Here is a 20813-nt window from a genome sequence, read left to right on the forward strand (position 1 = left end):
ACTCTATGGGAAAAAATCCATGTTACCACTGCAAAGAACTGCTATACATATTTCCTATCTAATAAACACATATTGCAATTTTTAAGCCCCTGACTCTCTTTCAATGCAGTTACTGGAAGGCTTGTTCCACAGGGTGGCTTCACATGCATGCAATGTGGAAATAGAAATGGAAGTTATTCATATATGTATCATGCCATAACATCACATAAAATGGGTAGAACCTGTTGCATAAATGTAGATAACATCATGCACCGATTTAACAGAGGTCTGTATGGGCAACAAGCTCCATCCATAGATAAGATTGCAAAAATGCATAGCAGGCAAGGCTACAGAAACTTGATATGGTGCAGACAACCTAACTGTAGTTGAAGGACCCATTTCATGTTTGAGAACCTTCACATTTGCTAATAACAAAGTGACCTCTGTAGCTTCACATATTAATACTATTTTACACTGGTTATCCAAAGACTCCCCCTAAAGGTAGGAATGTAAACTATACCAAAGCAAAGCCAGCAGGAACCATCCCATGAATGCTTGCAGCCCTCTCTACCACACTTGAAGATGCTGAACTTTTACAGCAGCAACAGAACAGAAAGTGCTTTTCTAACAGAGATATCTACTGTGGTACCTCTATATATTGTCAGCCACAAGTACCATAATCCCCACCATTTGCCATTCTATCTGGATCTGAAGGAAGTTGCTGTACCCCTAAGTGCTATTCACAATCTAAAGTTTTGTTTTGTTTACCTGATGGCAGGTGATGAGCAAAGCTGTCCACACAAAGAAACCTGAGATGGCCTGGGCAGCTGTAGTCATTAGAAATACTGGCTGCTCCACAGCAGTGGGTCTGCCATCCTCAGGCATCCAGGATAAATTGGGTGTTGCAACAGGAGTGCTGTCTGGGGAGCCCAGCTCAGGTGCTGACATGACTCCAGTCACTATAATCATCATGTCTTCTTGTAGTCACCACGTAGCTGTGGGTCCTTCAAACCTGAGGGGAAAGCAACAAGAATATGAAATTCAGCAGTAAGGATTCAACAACTAATCATAATTGAAACATCCACATGGATCCTACACATTTATAAAATATTTCTATCAAAACTCCTAAATGTCTTCAATTATAACAATACACAGGAAATATTTAGGGAAAATTACTGAAGTCCATATAACATATAGCATGGCTGTTCCTGACCCACAGAAAACAAAATTGAAATTTCAGGGAAATTTGGGAAACTGATTAAAAATAGTTTTGCATTTATGACACTATTTTAGCATCCAATCATATTCTTTTCTGAAGTGTGTACACAAAGATTCACATAAATGATTGATTGATTGATTAAAAGACACAACATTTAAATGAGGCTTCCTTAAGACAGTGAAAGGAACTGGGTGCTTCTAAATTTACTAATCTCTTCTCTTTAGTTATGGCAAAAAAACCCTCTCTATTGGAGATGTAGGTATGCTTATACTTGCTTTTTACTAGAACAATGTGGCCTATTCATACTAGAACATCTAAGTCCATCTCTGAGCTGCTGCCACCTTTGTATTTTCAGAAATAAAAACAAGCTATTGGTTCTTTCTCCGGGTATACATTGTGAGGTATAAACCCCTTGAATATTTGCCAGTGATCCACTCAGTCTGGGGCCTCAAGCAGATGGGCAACATGGAGCACCTTTTGGCCAATCCAGCCACGAGCACATCCTGAACAATATGGATCGCAGTGACCAGACGCCATGGTCTCAAGGCAGCCAGCAAGGAGCACTTTTTGCACCCCTTTTGTGCCTGGGTTTGGTTTGCCACAGCTCAGCTTCAGCCCAATCCGGGAACGTGCGTTATCTGAATGCCATACCCCCAGATCGGCCCAAAGACACAATTTTTGGCCTATTTTGGACCTGCAATCTCCATCTCGGAACTAAATGTATTTGCAGACTTCAAGATCACAACATCTGGCCTAATTTTTGGACTTTTCTGTTATCTGCCCCATCCCTTGATTTTCTTTTTATTATTAGTATTAGTATTATTTTATTTTAGCCTGATGTAGAGTTCTATAGCAGTGGTATTCAAAGTAGTGTTGGACTGGTCTCTGAGCCATTGGCTGCCGGTCCATGGCTAGTTTCGGCAGCAGGGAAAAACAACTCCACCTTATGGGCACAGTTGTAGTGCAAGGCACCCTAGAACATTAAAAAAAACCACCACTCCTCTCCTAAAACTGAGAAACGTTGTTTTAGAGAACTTGAAAGGCTGTGCTATGAAGTCTGAAACCTAGTAAAGCCATTCAGCATGATGATCCTGCAGCAACTGTACAATAAGATACTTGTGGTCTCTTCCAACTCTATGATTCTATTATTAGTTTCCTCTGTATTTGTGTTTAGTCAGTACAAATATTAAAACAGATACAGCATGTCCCATTTTCCAAAAGTATTGAACATTCAATTTCTGCTCTGAGTATTCTGATACAATCAGAAACTAAGTACACACATCTAGTTTAAAAGCAAGGAAACAAAATTATGATTGGGATTTTCTTTATCATTACCTATGTTCACTGTAAGGATCACACGAAAATTGAAAAGATACATCAGCAGCTGAGAAGAGCAGATAGTCTTGAAATGTGATCATATGCAAATACTTCGCTCTAGAAAATCAGAGATGAACAGAAATGTCAATATACTTTATCTGCATTATTCATCTTTCTTTGTGTATTTAACACAATAAAGCACAATTAAGCATAAATCATAAATGTTTATAACAAAGGAGCATTTCTATATTCAGTGATCATGTCTGTCATCACAAGGCCAGCAAACTATAAAAAGAACTGAACATATAATTCTTGTATTTTGCTTTCCTCTGCCTTATAAGAAAAGAGCAAATAAGGTAAGCACATGGACAGAAGTAACTGGACTCCTTTCAAAACAGATCTATTTTGTTTTTATAGATGGGCCAGCGCCACTGCACTCATTATATAATGATTCCTATTCCAGTTTTTCCCCCTCTCTCTCTTTCAAATAAGTCACTTTCATTACTAAAAATTGCACAGTTAGAGTAACATTTCTCATAAGTCTTTGCCCAATAGTGAATTAATTTCAAAGCTTTCTGGCCAAATTTATTTTTTAATTGAAAGAAAAATAAAGGATGGAGATGGAAGAATCCCTACTTACAGTATACAAGGAATGAATTGGCAACGTCTACACACCTAATTGGCACAACAGCTTTAAAGCAAGTGTGTTGGACCTAACCTAGCTCTTGTTGCACACAATTACTTTCACACACCAACTACTGGCCTCAGAGGTGGAAGGATATTTTTCTCTGCATTGACTGTGTTGGCTGGTGGCAAGTGACTGAAAGGTGACCCCACCCCAACCTGACACATATCAAATTATAGGTTACATCAAATGACAAGCTAGTACTTGAAAGGGTAAGAAGAAGACATGGCTAGTAAAGAAATAGTGGGGCTAAGGCACAGGAGGTTGACTATTAATAAAGCACAAAGAGATAGGACCATGGAGATTCAAAATCAAATCTGAAAGTTTGCACAAGAAGTGAGTTTGGAGCAAGGATTCAAAGGGCATGAAGAATATGAGGCATTGTAGTGATGTTCTAGATATAATGTGACAGCATGAAAACTGGAGCTCGAAGGGGAGGGAGATGAAATTGTAATGTATGGAGAAAAAGTCAGAAAGGGAAATCTCAAGAGAGCAATAGAAAGTCTCCGCAGAAAGAAGTGAGGACTGGAAGACTGCAAACAGGATGGAGAGAGGCCTTTGCTGGGTCTGGAGGAAACTAGTTTCCTTCTGACAACATTCTACAGATTTGATCCCACATGACTCAATTAAGAGTGGTTAATTTGCCAAGCCTATGAAGTGCACATGTAGGAAGGATTTACTACAGACGAGCGCCAAGCCAACCAGGCTTGAATTTTTCAAAAGGAAAAATCTGTGAGTCTGAGGAGATAAAGCCCCTTTAGTTTCTGTTAAGAAAGCTATATGAGTGTCTACAACTAAGTGGTGGTGAGTGGGAATAGAGGATTTTACACAAATATGGCAGCTAAGAATATAATCCTATGTCTAATAATTTGAAAGTGATCCAACTGAATACAATGGGCTTCTGAGTACATATTATTTATTTAGGTATTTATATCCCGCCCTTCAGCCCTATGGCTCTCAGGGCGGCTTACAATATTATTTTTAATCAGACAGTTCCCTGCCCTCAGGGAATTCTTCTTTCTGCCACAGACTTAAGTTTGGTGGCTTTAGGACCTAAGGTTTAGCCAAGCAACCATTTCATCTTTGTTCCCATTATAATCTAGAAACAATAACACTTGTAGGATTACTATACAGATCAATAAGATGGAAGGCTCCCAGTGCTTCACTGCATTATTATTATCCACACAGAACACATTTATCTGAACCAAGACTCAATGGTGTACTTTTGCTAGATTCTGCTACTTCTCCCAAACCAGGAAAAACAACAGTTTCCTTAAAAGAAACAAGAAAGATAGTGTAAAATGTATTTTTAAATGGCAGATATCTAAATATCCAAATATCAAAGGCCAAGAGCCAATACATGAAACACACATTGCCCCCTAGTGCATGCAGATTGGGAATAAAGCATCCACTTGTTGGTCAATATGTTTTCCCTCTGCTTTAAAATATTTTTAAAAACATATCTATCTGCAACATTTATATCAACAAAGATGCATCTCAGTAGAGCAGTGACTGTAAGTCACAAATACTATATCCTTGAAATTACATATTTAAGGCTGCCATGTATCCAGATATGTAAATGTGCTCAAATAGTCATCGTTCCCATTGGCAGAACAGGGACCCTTGGGTAGCTTGATGGATCTGATGTTGTTATATCCAGTATACTGCTAGCATCCATTCGCACAAAACAGTAATCTTGGGACAGACCATACACTTTATAAACCTGAGATCTGAAGCAGTGGGGTATTTTATGTCAGTATTTGTTAAACCGTGAGCCAGGACTCATACTCTGTGTTTCTGCATACTCCAGCACTGAACCTGTCCAATATGGACTGCCCTGGACCACTGCCTTATATTTCGGACTTGACACCAGCAGCAGGTGCCTGCATACATACTTTGCAGGAACACATGAAAGTAGGAGATGGTCAGAAAGCAAGATGGTAGCATGAAAAGTTAGAGGAAAAGAAACAGAAATGAACAACAGATTGACAGAGTGGGGGAAGAAGGAGAAAGAATGGGAAAAGGGGAAGCGAAAAGTAAAATGTGTTTTATATTTTATTGTTTTATGTGTTTATGTTTGTAGATTGCCCCAAAGAGGATTTTTCTCCAAACTGCATATTATTATTATTATTATTATTATTATTATTATTATTATATTGCGCTTAATCACAGGGAATCCAAGCAGATTACAGCATTAAAACAAATACAGTTAAAAAGGTATACATTAAAAATACCCAAATCCCTATCCCTCCACACACACATATTGATTGTGTGTGTGTGTGTGTGTATTGGGAGGGGGAGAGAAGAAGCATGTGGGACTGCAACAGCACCAATTGGCTTTGGCACTTACCTCCTCCACCTCAGAAGAATAACCTGGTTCAGAAACTGGCCAACTTGTGACATGCATATGCCTGCATGGTAGGATGATGGAAGAGAGGAGAAAGGTGGAACTGAGCAAAAGTGACTGGAAGATGTAAGTCCAGGGAGTAAAAAGAAGAGAGCCTTTTCCTCATCAAGGTGAAAGAAGTTGGACGGGGTGGTGGTGGTGGAGGAAATTAGAAGATTAATATTTGTCATTATCACCATGGCCAGCATTTGAAAAGCTGGGAATAGAGGGGAAGGGAATAGAAGAGGGAAGCTGTTATATGAGGTAGTAAATATAAAAGCAAGAGGGGGAAGGGATGGAATAAACTGGCAGCTGTATCCAGGGTACAAGTTAAGTATGAAAGAAGAAAAGGGAAAAAATGGCAGAAAATTAGGAAGGATACTTTGAGAGGCACAAAGAGTGGGAAGTAAGATATAAAAGCAAATATTATCTCTACGTAAAGCAATAGATTCTGCCTGAAATGAGGAGACTGAGTCATGAGACAGACCTCCAGAACTAATGTCTGTTATTCACTTGAGGGGAAGCTGAAGTATGGCAATCCCTAACAGAAAGAAATAACTGCAGCAAATACTGGCTGTTTCCAGACTGGGATAAGTATGATTGCAAAACGTATCAATAATTGCTACTAATTATGCCAAACTCTGCCTCTTCCTGCCACTATTTTTAAATTGTTCTGCTCTTGCACTACCATTTTGTGACTGGTGGGCTTCAACCACTTTCACTTCCCTACCGTGAAGACATCAAATACCATCTTATTTTGGAAGCAAAGGCCTGGTTAATAACTGAATGGGGGACTGCCAAGTAATATCAACTGCTCTCAGCTGTATTTCAGAGGAAGGCAATAGCAAACCATCTCAGAGTATTCCTTGCCTAAGAAAACACTATGAGATTAATAGAGTCACGCAACCTGAAGGCACATACAAATAGACAAAAAGGCTCTAGATGTAAAAAAACCTAACATATCATTCATTATGTGGAACTGTCCTTCAGAACATTCATACACTTTCCCAAAGTGAAACCATGCACACAACAAGGATAAGTAATCTCAAACTCTGAGGCATGATCTTGCTCCCAAATGCCCCAATATGGATGCATGGATGCACATTCAAATTTCTACTGTGACTAAAACATTTAGCTTCCCTAAGGCACAGCAGCAAATGGTACCCCTTAACCACAAAGATCAAAGATCTTCCAACATTGTTATTGAGGTTCCAGGACCTCCCATTGTATAACTCAATACAATAAAATCTCAAAGCACATATATCACAAAAATAAAAAAGAAGAGCAGTTCAACATGTTTTAGCAAATGAAATGAAGCCACAGGCTCAATAAACTTTGCATAAGTAGATAAAAACATTTTGAACTTTCAAGAGTCCACTTGAAGCCTTCTTCCAAAATGCATTCAGATTTTTTTCTTTCACTTGCCTCCATTTTTTTTTTACCATTTCCATTTTGTTTGTGTGCCTTTTAACATATTCTGGATAGCTGGTGATGCAGTCTTAGCTGCTCTTCTTTTTTCTCTGTTTTGCTGTTTATGCTTGTTCAGTAAAAGACAGTTACTGTTTATCTTTCCTGTTGTAGGCAGGCACACACAGCTAAATTAAGATCAACTAGAATCTCATCCTTTCTCAGTCCAAATTTTATTGTGCTGTTTAGAATCATAGAATTGGAAGAGACCGCAAGGGCCATCCAGTCCAACCCCCCGCCATGCAGGAACTGTCCATCAAAGCATCCCCAACAGATGGCCATCCAGCCTCTGCTTAAAGACCTCCAACGAAGGAGACTCCACTACACTCCAAGGGAGTTTGTTCCACTGTCAAACAGCCCTTACTGTCAGGAAGTTCCTCCTAATGTTGAGGTGGAATCTCTTTTCCTGGAGCTTGCATCCATTGTTCCGGGTCCTAGTCTCTGGAGCAGCGGAAAACAAGCTTGCTCTCTCCTCAATATGACATCCCTTCAAGTATTTAAACAGGGCTATCACATCACCTCTTAACCGTCTCTTCTCCAGGCTAAAAATCCCTAGCTCCCTAAGTCGTTCCTCATAGCACATGGTTTCCAGACCCTTCACCATTTTAGTAGCCCTCCTTTGGACATGATCCTGTTTCTCAATGTCCTTTTTGAATCGTGGTGCCCAGAACTGGACACAGTATTCCAGGTGGGGCCTCACCAAAGCAGAATACAGTGGTACTATTACTTTCCTTGATCTAGACACTATACTGTTATTGATGCAGCATAAAGTCACATTGGCCTTGTTAGCTGCCGCATCACACTGTTGACTCATGTTCAATTTGTGGTCTACTTGGACTCACATGTAATTTAATTCAGCCAGGCGTCCCCCATCCTATATCTGTGCATTTCATTTTTCTGCCCTAAGTGCAGTACCTTACATTTCTCCGTGTTGAAATAAATTTTGTTAGCTTTGGCCCAGCTTTCTAATCTATTAAGGTCACTCTGAAGTTTGATTCTGTCCTCAGGGGTATTAGCTGCTCCTCCTAATTTGGTGTCATCTGCAAATTTGATAAGTATACCCCCAATTCTGTCATCCAAGTCATTGATAAAGATGTTGAACAGCACTGGGCCCAGGACAGACCCCTGTGGGACCCCACTGGTCACTTCTCTCCAGGATGAAAAGGAGCCATTGTTGAGCACCCTTTGGGTTCAGCCGGTCAATCAGTTACAAATCCATGTAACAGTTACCTTGTCTAGCCCACATTTCACTAGTTTGCAAGAATGTCATGGGGAACCCTGTCAAAAAGCCTTACTGAAATCAAGATATACTATATCTACAGCATTCCCTTCATCTACCATGCTGGTAATTTTATCAAAGGAAGATATCAGATTTGTCTGGCATGACTTCTTTCTCTGAAACCCATGTTGACTTTTTGTGATCATGGCATTGCCTTCTAGATGTTCACAGACTCTCTGTTTAATGATCTGCTCTAGAATCTTTCCTGGTATGGATGTCAGACTAACTGGATGATAATTGTTGGGGTCCTCTTTTTTGAAGATGGGGACAACATTTGCCCTCCTCCAGTCTGCTGGTACTTCTCCTGCTCTCCAGGAGTTCTCAAAGATTGTTACCAATGGCTCCAATATTACATTTGCCAGTTCTTTTAAAACCCTTGGATGTAGTTCATCTGGTCTTGGAAACTTAAATTCATTTAGATTACCAAGGTACAGTATTCCTCTACTACCTCTTTACTTATTCTGTACTGAAATTCCCCATTTCTGTCCTCTGCTCCATTTTCCTGAGGTTGATCACCCTTTGCCTTTTCTGAGAAGACTGGGGCAAAGAAGGTGTTGAATAGTTCTGCCTTTTCTGTCTTCTGTTAGCATTTTGCCATCTTCTCCACGCAGTGGCCCTACCGCTTGCTGCGGACATATCCAAAAAAGCCCTTTTTGTTGTTCTTAGCCTTTCTAGCAAGCCTGAGTTCATTCTGTGCTTTAGCTTTTCTGGCTTTACCCCTACATGTGCTCGCTATTTGTTTGAATTCCTTTTTGGTGATTTCCCTCTTTTTCCATTTCTTATACATGTCCATTTAAAACTTAGCTCAGTTGAAAGTTCCTTAGTCATCCATCCTGGTTTCTTTAAACATCTCCCATTTTTCTTCCTCATTGGAACTGTTTGAAATTGTGCCTTCAGTATCTCCCCCTTGAGAAACTCCCATCCATCTTGAACCCCCTTCTCTTTTAGTATTCTTGACCATGGGATCACCCCCAGTATTTCTCTAAGTTTACTAAAATCAGCTTTCCTAAAGTCTAGAATGCATGTCTGACTATGCCTGGCTTCTCCTTGCCACTGTATAACAAACTCCAGGAGAACATGATCACTCCCACCTAAGGATCCCACCACTTGCACTCCATTAACTATGTCAACCCTGTTGGTTAGGATCAGATCCAAAATAGCCGATCCCCTTGTTGCCTTTTGGACAATGAAATTGTCTCTGAGGCAAGTGAGGAATTTGCTAGACCTTGAGGATCTGGCTGAATTTGACTTCCAGCAAATATCAGGATAGTTGAAGTCACCCATTACTACTACATCTCTCCTTTCTGAATGTGTGGTCATCTGTTCTAGAAAGGCATCATCCAATTCCTCCGTCTGACTTGAGGGTCTGTAGTAGACTCCCACCATAACATCCTTGTTTCCCTGCCCTTTAATTTTTATCCAGATACTCTCCACCTGGCTTCCAGGATTGATGTCCTGGATCTCTTCACTGGTGTAAATGTCCCTGACATATAAAGCTATTCCTCCTCCTTTCCTGTTTGGCCTGTTTCTCTTGAAAAGGTTATACCCCTGTATTCCTACATTCCAATCATGAGACTCATCCCACCAGGTTTCAGTGAGGCCTATTGTATCGTATTTGCTTTGTTGTGCTAGGAGTTGAAGTTCATCTTGCTTATTTCCCATGCTCTGTGCATTAGTGTAGAGTTATCTTAAACCATGGGTCCCCTTTACCTGCTTGTCTTGTTCCCTTTATGACAGTTTGACTATTTTCTCCATCCCTTTTGCCTTCCAGAATACTGTCTCCCTCACCCACATAACTCAGTTTAAAGCCCTCCTGATCAAATTTTTGAGACTATGTATTGGTTTTTGCCAACTGGCGTGAGATGCACCCATCCCTTGCCAGAAGTCTCTCCTCATGGAACCTCAGACCATGATCCAAAAATCCAAACTGCAGACTTGCTACTAAACCCAACACTAAAACTCTGTGTTTCTCCAGGCCACCTTCATCATCCTCCCAATACTGATGCTGCTAAAATTCTTACAGTTGGAAAGAAGATGTGGAAGAAAAGAGGTTAGGGTAGGCTTTAAAAGACTTTGTAAAAAGGAGCTTCTTTGTGTTTGTTAACTGAGGTATGCCTGAATAATTAAAATATATAGCACAAAATAAATGCAACCAATTTACAATAAAGAATAAAAAATAATCAGAGCCACTATGAACTAAGTAAAGATCTCAGAGGTTGGCTGGATGTATATAGAGCAAGGCAATCTGCCAGTTATCTTGCATCTTATCTTCTTTATGGCTTTCTATGTCAGCAAGAGTACCTTGAACATAGCTCAGTAGTTAATAAGCAGCCAGTGTAGTTCTTTTAACATAGATAGAGTAAGAGTATAGGTGTGTGCAATATACCTGCTGTCTATCCATTAGTGCCCTGTAAACAGACACAAGAGTGTTTCACATACAGCACGTTACAATAATCTACGTCTGAGGGTACTAGCACACAGACCAAAGCAGCTATGTTCCCCCACCCAGGAAAAAACACAAAGGTTTTACTCCAACCAAAATTAGTAATGGATACTCACACTCCAAGACACCCAAGTCTCCTAAACACCCAGTGAAAAAGATGGATCTGAGAGCACCACCAAACTACATACCTATTCATTCAAAAAGAATGCAACCCCATCAAAAACAAGTCAATAACCTGATTCCTGGATCTGGAGGTAATCCTTTCACAGGGTTTGTGCCTTATCAGGATATAGTTTCATTTTATTAGACCTCACCCAGCCCATAACTGCATCCAGGCACAAGTTCAGAACATGAAGAGACTCTCCCAATTCAGACTCCTTACATCATTTCCATGTTCTTCCTTGCATCTGTTTGTACAAAAGTAGGTCTCTAGGGAAGGCAGGAAGAAAAAATCAAATAGAAATATTTGCAAGATGAGGAATGAAGCATCCAGCAATAAAACAAAACTATGCTATTCCATTTCCTATACCAGCAGCAGCCGTCTACATCAAATCTCATGGCACTTAATATAGAAACTCCTTGGATCAGGAGCCCTTTTGTCTGACTTCCAGTTATGCTGCATTTTCAAGATGTAATTATTTCCAGAATGTATGGAAACAGTACAGATTCATTTTTTAAAAATTCTCTTATTCATTTAAGTTCATATCAATTAAATTCATCACCCTGTTTCTATTTTATTTATTTACATTACTTCTATCCTGCCTCGTATCATAAAATCGCTGGATAGCTCACAATAAAACCACTTAGAACAATTTCTAATGCAAGGGAACAAACATTTTAAAACAATAAAAATAATTTAAGCACTCTTAAAGCTTACTAAATCACCGCATAATATAAAGTTAAAACAGTATAAACCCATATTTACAAACCCCCGATTGCAATAACTAAGCCCCAAGGACTTTTATAAAAGCACACATTTTATTGGAGAGAAGCCAATGTCAGTGCTAGTTGGGTCTCCCAAGGGAGAGCAGTCTACAACTGCAGTGCCATAGTGGTGAAGGCCCTCTCTCATGTCCTCACACAGTATATTGCTCCTACTGATGGGAAACAGAGGAGGGCCCCTCTGCGAGATCTCGATTCTTATGTAGGCACAGATATAAAGAGAGATGTTCCTTCAAATATCAAGGGTCTAAACTATGTAGGGCTTTAAGTGTCAAGTAAATCTTGAAATCAGATCAGAAATTTATTGACAACTATGACAACCTCTTTAGAACTATTGTTACATGGTTTCTATAAGCATTCCTGTCAGTAAACTAGCTGCTGCATTTTGTGTTAGCTGGGAAATATTATTAGGAAAGATATGAAGGTGCACAAAAGTTAGAATTGTACAAGCCACTGTATTCCCTATTGCCATGTATGGATGCGAGAGCTGGATAGTTACGAAAGTGAATAGGAAGAAACTCAACTCATTTGAAATGTGGTGCTGGAGAAGGCTGCTAAGGATACCATGGACAGTCAAGAAGTCAAACAAATTAGTGCTAGAACATTTTAACCAGAAACCTCTCTGGAAGCCAAGATGACTAGACTAATACTGTTGTATTCGGCTACATAATGAGAAGGCACAATTCATTGGAGAAAACAATGCTATGAAAGATGAAGGGAAGCAGAAAAAGAGGAAGGCCACATACTAAATCAATGAACTCTATAAAAAAGGTAATGAGTATGAATTTGCAGGAACTGAAGACAAGAAACCTTGGAGATGTCTCATCTACAGGGTCTCCATGGGTCGAGATTAACTCAAGGGTAGAAAATATATACACTGCCAAAAAAGAGAGATGTTTCACCTCAGGGCTAATAGCAGGTCCTGCATTTGAAGACTATCCTAAGAATTCATCACACTTCTCCCCTTAGTTTTTCCAAGGATGTGGCTCAGAATGGTTGAAACCCTACCCAACTTCAACATATCTACTGCCATATGTTTTCTTTAACTGACTCAAAGGCTGTTCTGTCATATGTCATGCCATCATGACACATGAAACAGCAATCTAAACAATAAAGCAGATGGCAAGGCTGTACTCATCTTGACTAATGATTAATGAACAAAAGAATGCTTAGTATAATATGCCTTTATGTCAACAGGTTCACTCTACCTGTTCGAAACCAGAACCTAGAAAGTTACTTGTTTGGAATACACCTCTCTGAATTCACCAGACAATTTGGGAAATGGCCATGCTGGCTAAGGGATTCTGGGAGCTGTAGTCTAGAAAATAACATTTTACGCTATGCCTGTATCTTCTAATATCTCAGCACAAACCACTTGATGGAATTTTATTATGCGTATGTGAATTTTGCCCACTTACACCATCTAGCCTGTCCATTAGTACTACAAATCTGCTATCTACACAACTAATATCCAAATGCAGCTCTTATAGTTATACTGAGGAGGACTGAATAGCCTAATTCTCATGAGATTTCTGTCCATTCATCATTTCTTATTCAAACAGCTGGCAGTGTTCTCAGAGAAACAAAAGACAGACAATGCTGCACCAGCTTTAGCAAAACAATAGCTTATGTGGTCTAAAATCTAGAAAGAAATTAACATCAATAACTTTGGTGAATTCGCAACAGCTAGGTGTTACAGACTTACTTAGACCGCAATACAATCCCTACAATTTAGATATGCAATGGCATTACTTTCCAAGTTTCAATTTCTCAGTTTATCTTAAAACAGGGAGGTGCACATCTGTTTACCTTTAGTTCACAGAGACAGCACCTTCCTCCCATTTCTATGCAGATTATTCCTCTTTCAGTCTATTCTTCTTCTTCCTTGATTCCAGAACACTATTCCGTACTCAGACAACCAGTTCACTTTCTTCTTCCCTTCTAGTTGCCACCCTAAATCAGATATGCAACAATGAAACCCTATTACCATGAACCACTATCTTTCTCCAAGAGTTTTTCTGCTCTATTAATTTCCACCATTTCTTTCTCCATCTTTTTTTGTGTGTGCATGTGGACTGACCCACATTATAATAGGTCAGCATACCACAGCCTGTCCTCCCCCCCCCCCCCCATCTTTGTTTGGAAAGACAGGAAACAAGAGGAAAGGGAGGAGGTAGTCCCAGTTTGCCACTTTTCCTTTGAAAACAGGATCAAACACTGCTGCTGCTGCAGGGTGTGTCTGTTTCACAAAATCAGTATCACACTCAGTCCATGCAAACTGCCAGCCCCATACCCTTGACCTAACTGCTGTTCCTCAGCAAAACCAGATAAAAAGGAAGAACACAGACGATTACAAAACAGCATTCCTTGAAAGCTGGAAGACAAAGGAAAAAGCTAAATTTAAATGAGGCCAATAGTCAAGAATTTGAGTATGGTCCAATACATATGGATGGTGCCATACTCCCTAACACTGGAAGAGGTATTGGTTTGTTAGGTTATGAAGGATATAACCATTTGAAGAAATTTTCAGTCATGAGCATTCATCTCATGTCTGAAGTGCAGAGATGAAAGTTCTGTTTCTTCCTAGTTTTCAAAGGAAGGGGCACACTAATTGTTTCCTGCTCTCAGGACACTTTCCACCCCTTAAAAACTGACTCAGAAGACCTATCTCCTCCAATGCCTACTCCATGAGCCATAAAACATCAAGCAAATCCTGGACAGCAAAAAGGACTTGCTTCTGCCTTGTGGTATACTGCTTATGAACAGAGAATTGCAACAAGACGTTGTAACCTCTTTACATTGAAGTCTGCTATCTTTCATGCTCCTTTTCACACATATTCAGGCCCAGTGGTGCTGTTAAGGGAAACCTGTGTAGAGCAAAAATCCAGGAGACCATTCACCAAAATTAGCAGAATGCCCACACTAGCAGGGCTTGCTTACCACATTTTAAAATAAATGAAGTAATACTCATTACCATTTAAGTACCTTGCATACAAGAAAACTGCATACAGATGGAATTCTTATTTTTATGTTGAATGATTACTATTATCATTAACATACATATCTATATCCAATAACATTAAAAAATCCATGAAACAGTGATACCTTTATCGGGCCAACCAAAATGCACAATATACATGATGCAAACTTTTGAAGCTCCACTGGTTTCTTCATCAGGCAAGATGTTAAAAACCATACATTATGTCTCCATGCAAAGAAAGTATGTTTTTGTGTTGCAAATGAATGTTAAATTTCCTGGACTTTGAGAATCTCCCAACAGCCAAATGGCCAGGAGGAAGAGGTGCCAACCTGCAAGAAATACTCCTCCGTACCATCTGAACTAAGAACAAAAATAGCAAAATGCAAGCCTATGACTAACATCTTCACTTTTTTCCTCCTGTATGGTTTTAAACACCTTGCCTGATGAAGAAGCCAGTGGCGCTTCAAAAGCTTGCAGCATGTATATTGTTGCTATGAAATACTGTATTGGATTTATTGCATTTTATTGATTGTATCTGTATGTTTTTATTGGGTTGTAACCAGAAATATAAATAATATTATTAATTATTATTATTATTATTGTGCATTTTGGTTGGCCCCATAAAGGTAATCACTGTTTGGCAGATATCTGATGTTATTGGATTTGCTATAAGGCCAACACGGTTGCCCCTGGCTGTTTTCAGGAAGATACACATATCTACATCTATATACAAACACACATATTAATACATGCCAGTAAAGTTTACACCATCAACAGTGTTAGCTTCTTTTCATATATACAAGATTTCAGCCTGTGATCCTTACATTCAATGTCTGAGGAATAATCCTAGTTTACATATATCTTGATTTCAACACAAAAATAAAATGGTTCACAACAGCAAGTAAATAGTATTAGTCTGACTAAAAAAAGTAGCTAATGGCCTAGAACAGATTGTTTCCTAAAAGCATATTCGTTCTGGCTGGAGCGGATGGGTGACCATACTGTTAGTCCCAGTCTGGACCAATGAGCATCTTCCATAGATGAGACAGATGCAAAATCCTGGAGGAGCCATGGAAACAACTCCTTTAAAAGAGAGAAAACACATGGAGCCACTGCAAGCCACAGTTGCTGGTGCTACTGGATGTACAACTTAACAGTGCAACAGTCAAATCTATTTCTTCAGCTCATGCAGAGTACGTAGTTTTTGTTAAGACTACTGCTTCCTTAAAAGGGTTTGCAATAGAGCAAAAGCAGAGGCAAAAGGGGCAATTCACAATCGCAATCAACAAATACTATATAGTTCTAAACAGGATAATGTGCAGCAGGTGAATTGTGTTGGTTAATTCTTTCCTTCTCCTCTTGCTTCCTGTAAATTATATCCCTCCGGGGTTATTAAAATGATCACCCGACTACACAACATGCTCAAATGTTCACGCACTTACTCCCTGGACAAAAGCTAATCTGCTATCTTCTCTGTCAGTGTTCACACTGAAAAACAAAGCTTGCCCTCAGTGTACACTTAACAGGCTCAAGCCAAATAAATGGGACTTAAAGACAACACTCTCAGCTGGGCCACAACACAACAGGTACTTGCATTATAGTGTAACTATTAAAACCAACCTTCTTAATAAAGCAACCTAATGGCTACAGATTATGCTGCCTCTAGATGGATACTTCTTCCCTTCTAATATGTAATTCATGCTGCAAATGATTTCCTAAATGATTATGTTCAAGACTCTATCCTTCAAGAGCTATTTTAACTAAAAAGCTTTGTTTATTTCATGTTACTACTTTGAGTGGCTACAGATCCATTTTTAAAAAGACACCCAAGGGGCTTTAAGCAGGATTAATTATCTTGATAGGAATCTGATCTTCCACCACCAAGCTACAGCTCTTAAGTACTGCTGGGAAAGAAGACATAGTCTTAATATTGACAAGACAAGAAGAACAAAACAGATGGACATGACACCAATGGCAGGGTTGTGATGGGGAGAGGGACTTTAGTCAAGCTCCCGTCTTTAAAACTTGTGATCTATATAATAGTTCTATATAATAGTCCTCCAATGCTTTTTTGTTATCATCCTCAGTCTGTGTCTCAGTAGGCAGCAATTCTAAGTCATTCCTGTGACCAATGATTAAAGTTTGTTCCTTAGAGTTATGTAACAAGCAATGTCTAGCTAAATAACAGATAGGAAATCTTCTATTTATTTATTTTAGTTGGCATTTACATTATTTTATTTCATACAGAAACTCAGAGAACCAAAGGTGCTCGACCAAGCCAAATATCAAATAAATCTTGTAAGCATTATATACCGTAAGCAAATACTACCTTCAACGCACTCCACTTTTATTCAGCCTACTGGCATGCTATGTTATAGCAGAGTCTTCCCTATGTATTCTCTGTGTTACAAAACTCCACATTCATCCCAACAGTTATATCTTGATTTTAGGTTTAAGTTCAAAACATCCCATTGCACCCACCTACCTTACGATGCAGCCGCTAACACTTTCTACGATTCAAAATAATTACTTCTGTTTTGCAAAAATCTAAACCAGTGTACAAAATGCATATTGCCAGTTTATACTACTTTTGGAATTTGGGCAAAATATACATATAGTGTCACATCATTAAACAGGCATTTTTTTTGCACAAATGCAGAAAACCAATCATTTCTTGGGCATCATTTATATGTGCGTATATTAGAAGGGAGAATATTGTGCAAATAGGCTAGCATCATCCTTAATCCTCAAATCTTCTTCAGTGGGGAGTGTCCAATAGACAACATTTTGAAAAAATAATTCAATAACAAAAGTCAGAGTACTTTGGTTAATGTCATACTAATTCTGTGTGCTACACTGCAGATGAAATGCTATTCCGCAGGTAGGATTCAGTATCACATTGTTGTTGCTGTGTGCCTTCAAGAAGTTTCTGACACTTCTTACAAGTTACGCTGTTCTAACTACTACCACATTCAGTATCAAAGCACAGTAAGGCCTACACCAGGCCACCCAAGACAACATGCACCATAATGAAACAAATCACAACCTGTGCTATATGTAGTTTTCTGTGGTTTTGGGGGACTATGTGGCCATGTTCTAGAAGAGTTTATTGCCGACGTTATGCCTGCATCTGTGGCTGGCAACTTCATTCTCTGAAGATACCAGCCACAGATGCAGGCAAAACATCAGGAATAAACTCTTCTAGAACATGGCCACAAAGCCTTAAAACCCCACAAAAAACTAAGGATGCCAGCCATGAAAGCCTTTGGCTTCACATTGTGCTATATGTCTCTTGCATTATAGCAGCATTCATCACCGTTCTTGCCACATTCACAGAATCAGAGAGTTGGAAGGGATCCCAAATCTCTGCAGGACTCCCACAGATAAAGCATCCCTGAGAGGTGTCCACTCATCCTCTGTTTAAAAAGCTCTAAAAAGAGGGCGTCCACCACTTTCTGTAGCAGACTATCCCAGTAATGACTACCTTTTATAGCCAGAAAGTTTTTTCCCCTGTTGTTTAATCCCAAACTCCACTGCTGTAATTTTAATCCATTGGTTTAGGTCTTATCCTCTGAAACAACAGAAAACAAGATCACTCCATCTTCCACATGACAGCCCTTGAGATATTTAAAGAAACACTAACACTTTTCAGTCTCCAGTCTAAACATCCCCAGCTACCTCCAGATTCCTTCATAGGGTTTGGTTTCTACACTTTTACCATTTTGGTTGCCCTCCTCAGATATGTTCTAGCTTGTCAATATCTGTCCATACCACACGTAACAAGAAATGTCACAGTATACAGAAAGCGTCCCCACTTCTAGCATCTGGTTTTGGCATCAACAGAGGGTTAGGACATGTGGTTCCAAACGTGCCACATCTCCCACAGTTACATCCATTTCTCCAACTCGTTCATGCGCCACAATGCTCAGAACACACAGCCAACACCACTTTGTTGCTGTTCTGTGCCCTCAAGTTGTGTCCAACTTATGGCGACCCTAAGGTAAAGCTATCATGGGGTTTTCTTGGCAAGATTTGTTCAGAGGGAGTTTGCCACCGTCTTCCCCTAAGGCTGAGAGAGTGTGACTTGCCCAAGGTCTCCCAATGAGTTTCCATGGCTGAGCTGGGAATCCAACCCTGGTCTCCAGAGTCATACTCCAAAACCCAAACCACTACATTTCTGCACCCCTACAACACCAAGCCTGACCATTACACCAAATACATCCAAGCATAAAAAGTCAGCTAACAAAGGTATAAATGGTATGTATAAAATACATCCTAGTGCCACATTTTTTACCCACCAACTTAGATTCACCCGGGTGGATCAATTACTCAAAATCCACCTTCCGCAGAGCCACGTCGTTCCCTCAGAAAGCCATGCCAACCACCTGCATCTGGGGAAGCAGACACAAGTCTACGAAAGCTCATGCTACTGACTTCCCTCCTTCGCTTCTTTGTTGTTGTGAGCCTTCAAGTTGTTTCTGACTTACAGAGACCCTAAGGCGAGCCTGTAATAGGGTTTTCTTGGCAAGGCTGGTCCAGAGGAGGTTTGCCATTGCCTTCCCCTGAGGCTGAGAGTGTGTGACATACCTTCAGTAAATCTCAAAGGTGTTTGGCAGACTGATTTTCCAACACAGCAATGTCTCTGAAAGGAAGGATCCACAGCGATTCCTACCAAGCGTGGCACAGACCCTCAGCCCATCTGGCTGGATCACCATCAAGCCCTGTCTGGGGCAGCTGGCATTTAAATTTCCACACACCGCTTACCAGGCTGCATCCACACGGCAGAAATAATCCAGTTTGACACCACGGCTCAAGGCTATTGAATTCTGGGAATGTAATTTTGTGAAACATTTCGCTTTCTCTCTCAGAGAGTTCTGCTGCTGCAGGAAACTACAAATTGCCATAAGTCAGAAATGACTTGAAGGAACACAACAACAACAACAACAACAACAACAACTTCGCAATCTGAACTCAATTTGCAGCACTGAGCTGAAGTCAAAGAAGGTGAACTTGGGCAAGTCACTCTCTCTCAGCCCCAGAGGAAGGCAATGGCAAACCTCCCCTGAAGAAACTTGCCAACAAAACTATCAATCCCAGGATTCCACGGCATGGAGCCAGGGCGGTTAGCTAAAGTGGCATCAAACTGCGTTATTTCTGCAGAAGCAGATGCTGCTTTAATGGCAGGACGTCAATGGTCCAAAACCAAAGTGCAGAAACAATCCAGTTCGAGACCGCTTTAACTGCCCTGGCTCAGTGCTAGGGAATTCTGGGAACTGCAGTTTTGTGAGACATTTGAGCCTTCTCTGTTAGAGAGAGAGAGAGAGAGAGAGAGTTCTGATGCTCCAATAAACTACAATTTCAAGGCTGCATCCACACTGGAGAAATAACCCGGTTTGGCAGCGCTTTAACTCTATGTCTGTCTCTTTGCTATGGAATTCTGGGAGTTGGAGTTTGTTGTGGAGCCCACAACAAACTCCAACTCCCAGAATTCCATAGCAAAGAGACAGAAAGGGAGTTAAAGCGCTGCCAAACCGGGTTATCCCTCCAATTCGTCCCACTGCTCCGCTCACCTCCACCGCCGGTACCCAGGAGATGCTCCCTCCGCTTTCTTCTCCGTCCGAGGAGCCCTCAGGAGCCCAGGTCCCCCGGCCCTCCTCCCATGGCCAAGCCGCCGCTTTCCTCACAGACTCTGAGGGAAAAGTGCTCCTCGACGCGGCCCTCGCAGAAAGCACCATCCAAAGGGGGCACAGACAGACCCTTCTGCGCACGCGCGGACCGGAATGGCATCCTCCGTTCTAAGCCGCCCGCGGCGCCCCGCCTACTTAAAGGGGGTGGGAGGAGCCACCCGGGATGACGTAATCAGCGGCCTCTCTGAAGGGACTGTTTCCAGCCAGCGCCGTCCGCGACGCCCCTCCTACTTAGAGAAGTGGGAGGAGCCACCAAGGGTGACGCAATCAGTGGCTTCTCTGAGAGGGTTGTCTCTAACCAGGGCTGTCCGCGGCGTTCCTCCGACTCAGACGAGTGGGAGGAGCCACCCGGGATGACGTAATCATAAACTTCTTAAGGACAGTTTCAGGCGAAAGCTGCCTCTTCCTCTATAGTCTAGTGGGTTGAGT

At 40.7% G+C, this 20813-nt stretch overlaps 1 protein-coding gene across 5 annotated transcripts in view; it reads right to left on the minus strand.

Moving 5' to 3' along the window:
* The window catches only part of TMEM184B (transmembrane protein 184B), a 53184-nt gene extending 32735 nt beyond the window's left edge, over positions 1-20449 (minus strand). For 2 of the 5 annotated variants that reach the window (XM_089528166.1, XM_089528162.1), the window contains exons 1-3: positions 20268-20449; positions 2534-2632; positions 748-991 (exon numbers count right to left, since the gene is read on the minus strand). In XM_089528166.1, the coding sequence (XP_089384292.1) occupies positions 748-951 (204 nt within the window). In that variant the 5' untranslated portion in view covers positions 952-991; positions 2534-2632; positions 20268-20449. Of the gene's footprint in view, positions 1-747; positions 992-2533; positions 2633-11010; positions 11205-13526; positions 13921-20267 lie in introns of those variants that run through there. The other 3 variants (XM_089528163.1, XM_089528164.1, XM_089528165.1) reach the window with 3 other exon arrangements.
* Positions 20450-20813: the final 364 nt, after the last annotated feature.

Source organism: Sceloporus occidentalis, unplaced genomic scaffold (assembly GCF_023333645.1).
Source record: "Sceloporus occidentalis isolate IW3139 unplaced genomic scaffold, rSceOcc1.0.p SCAF_5, whole genome shotgun sequence".
NCBI lineage: Eukaryota > Metazoa > Chordata > Lepidosauria > Squamata > Phrynosomatidae > Sceloporus > Sceloporus occidentalis.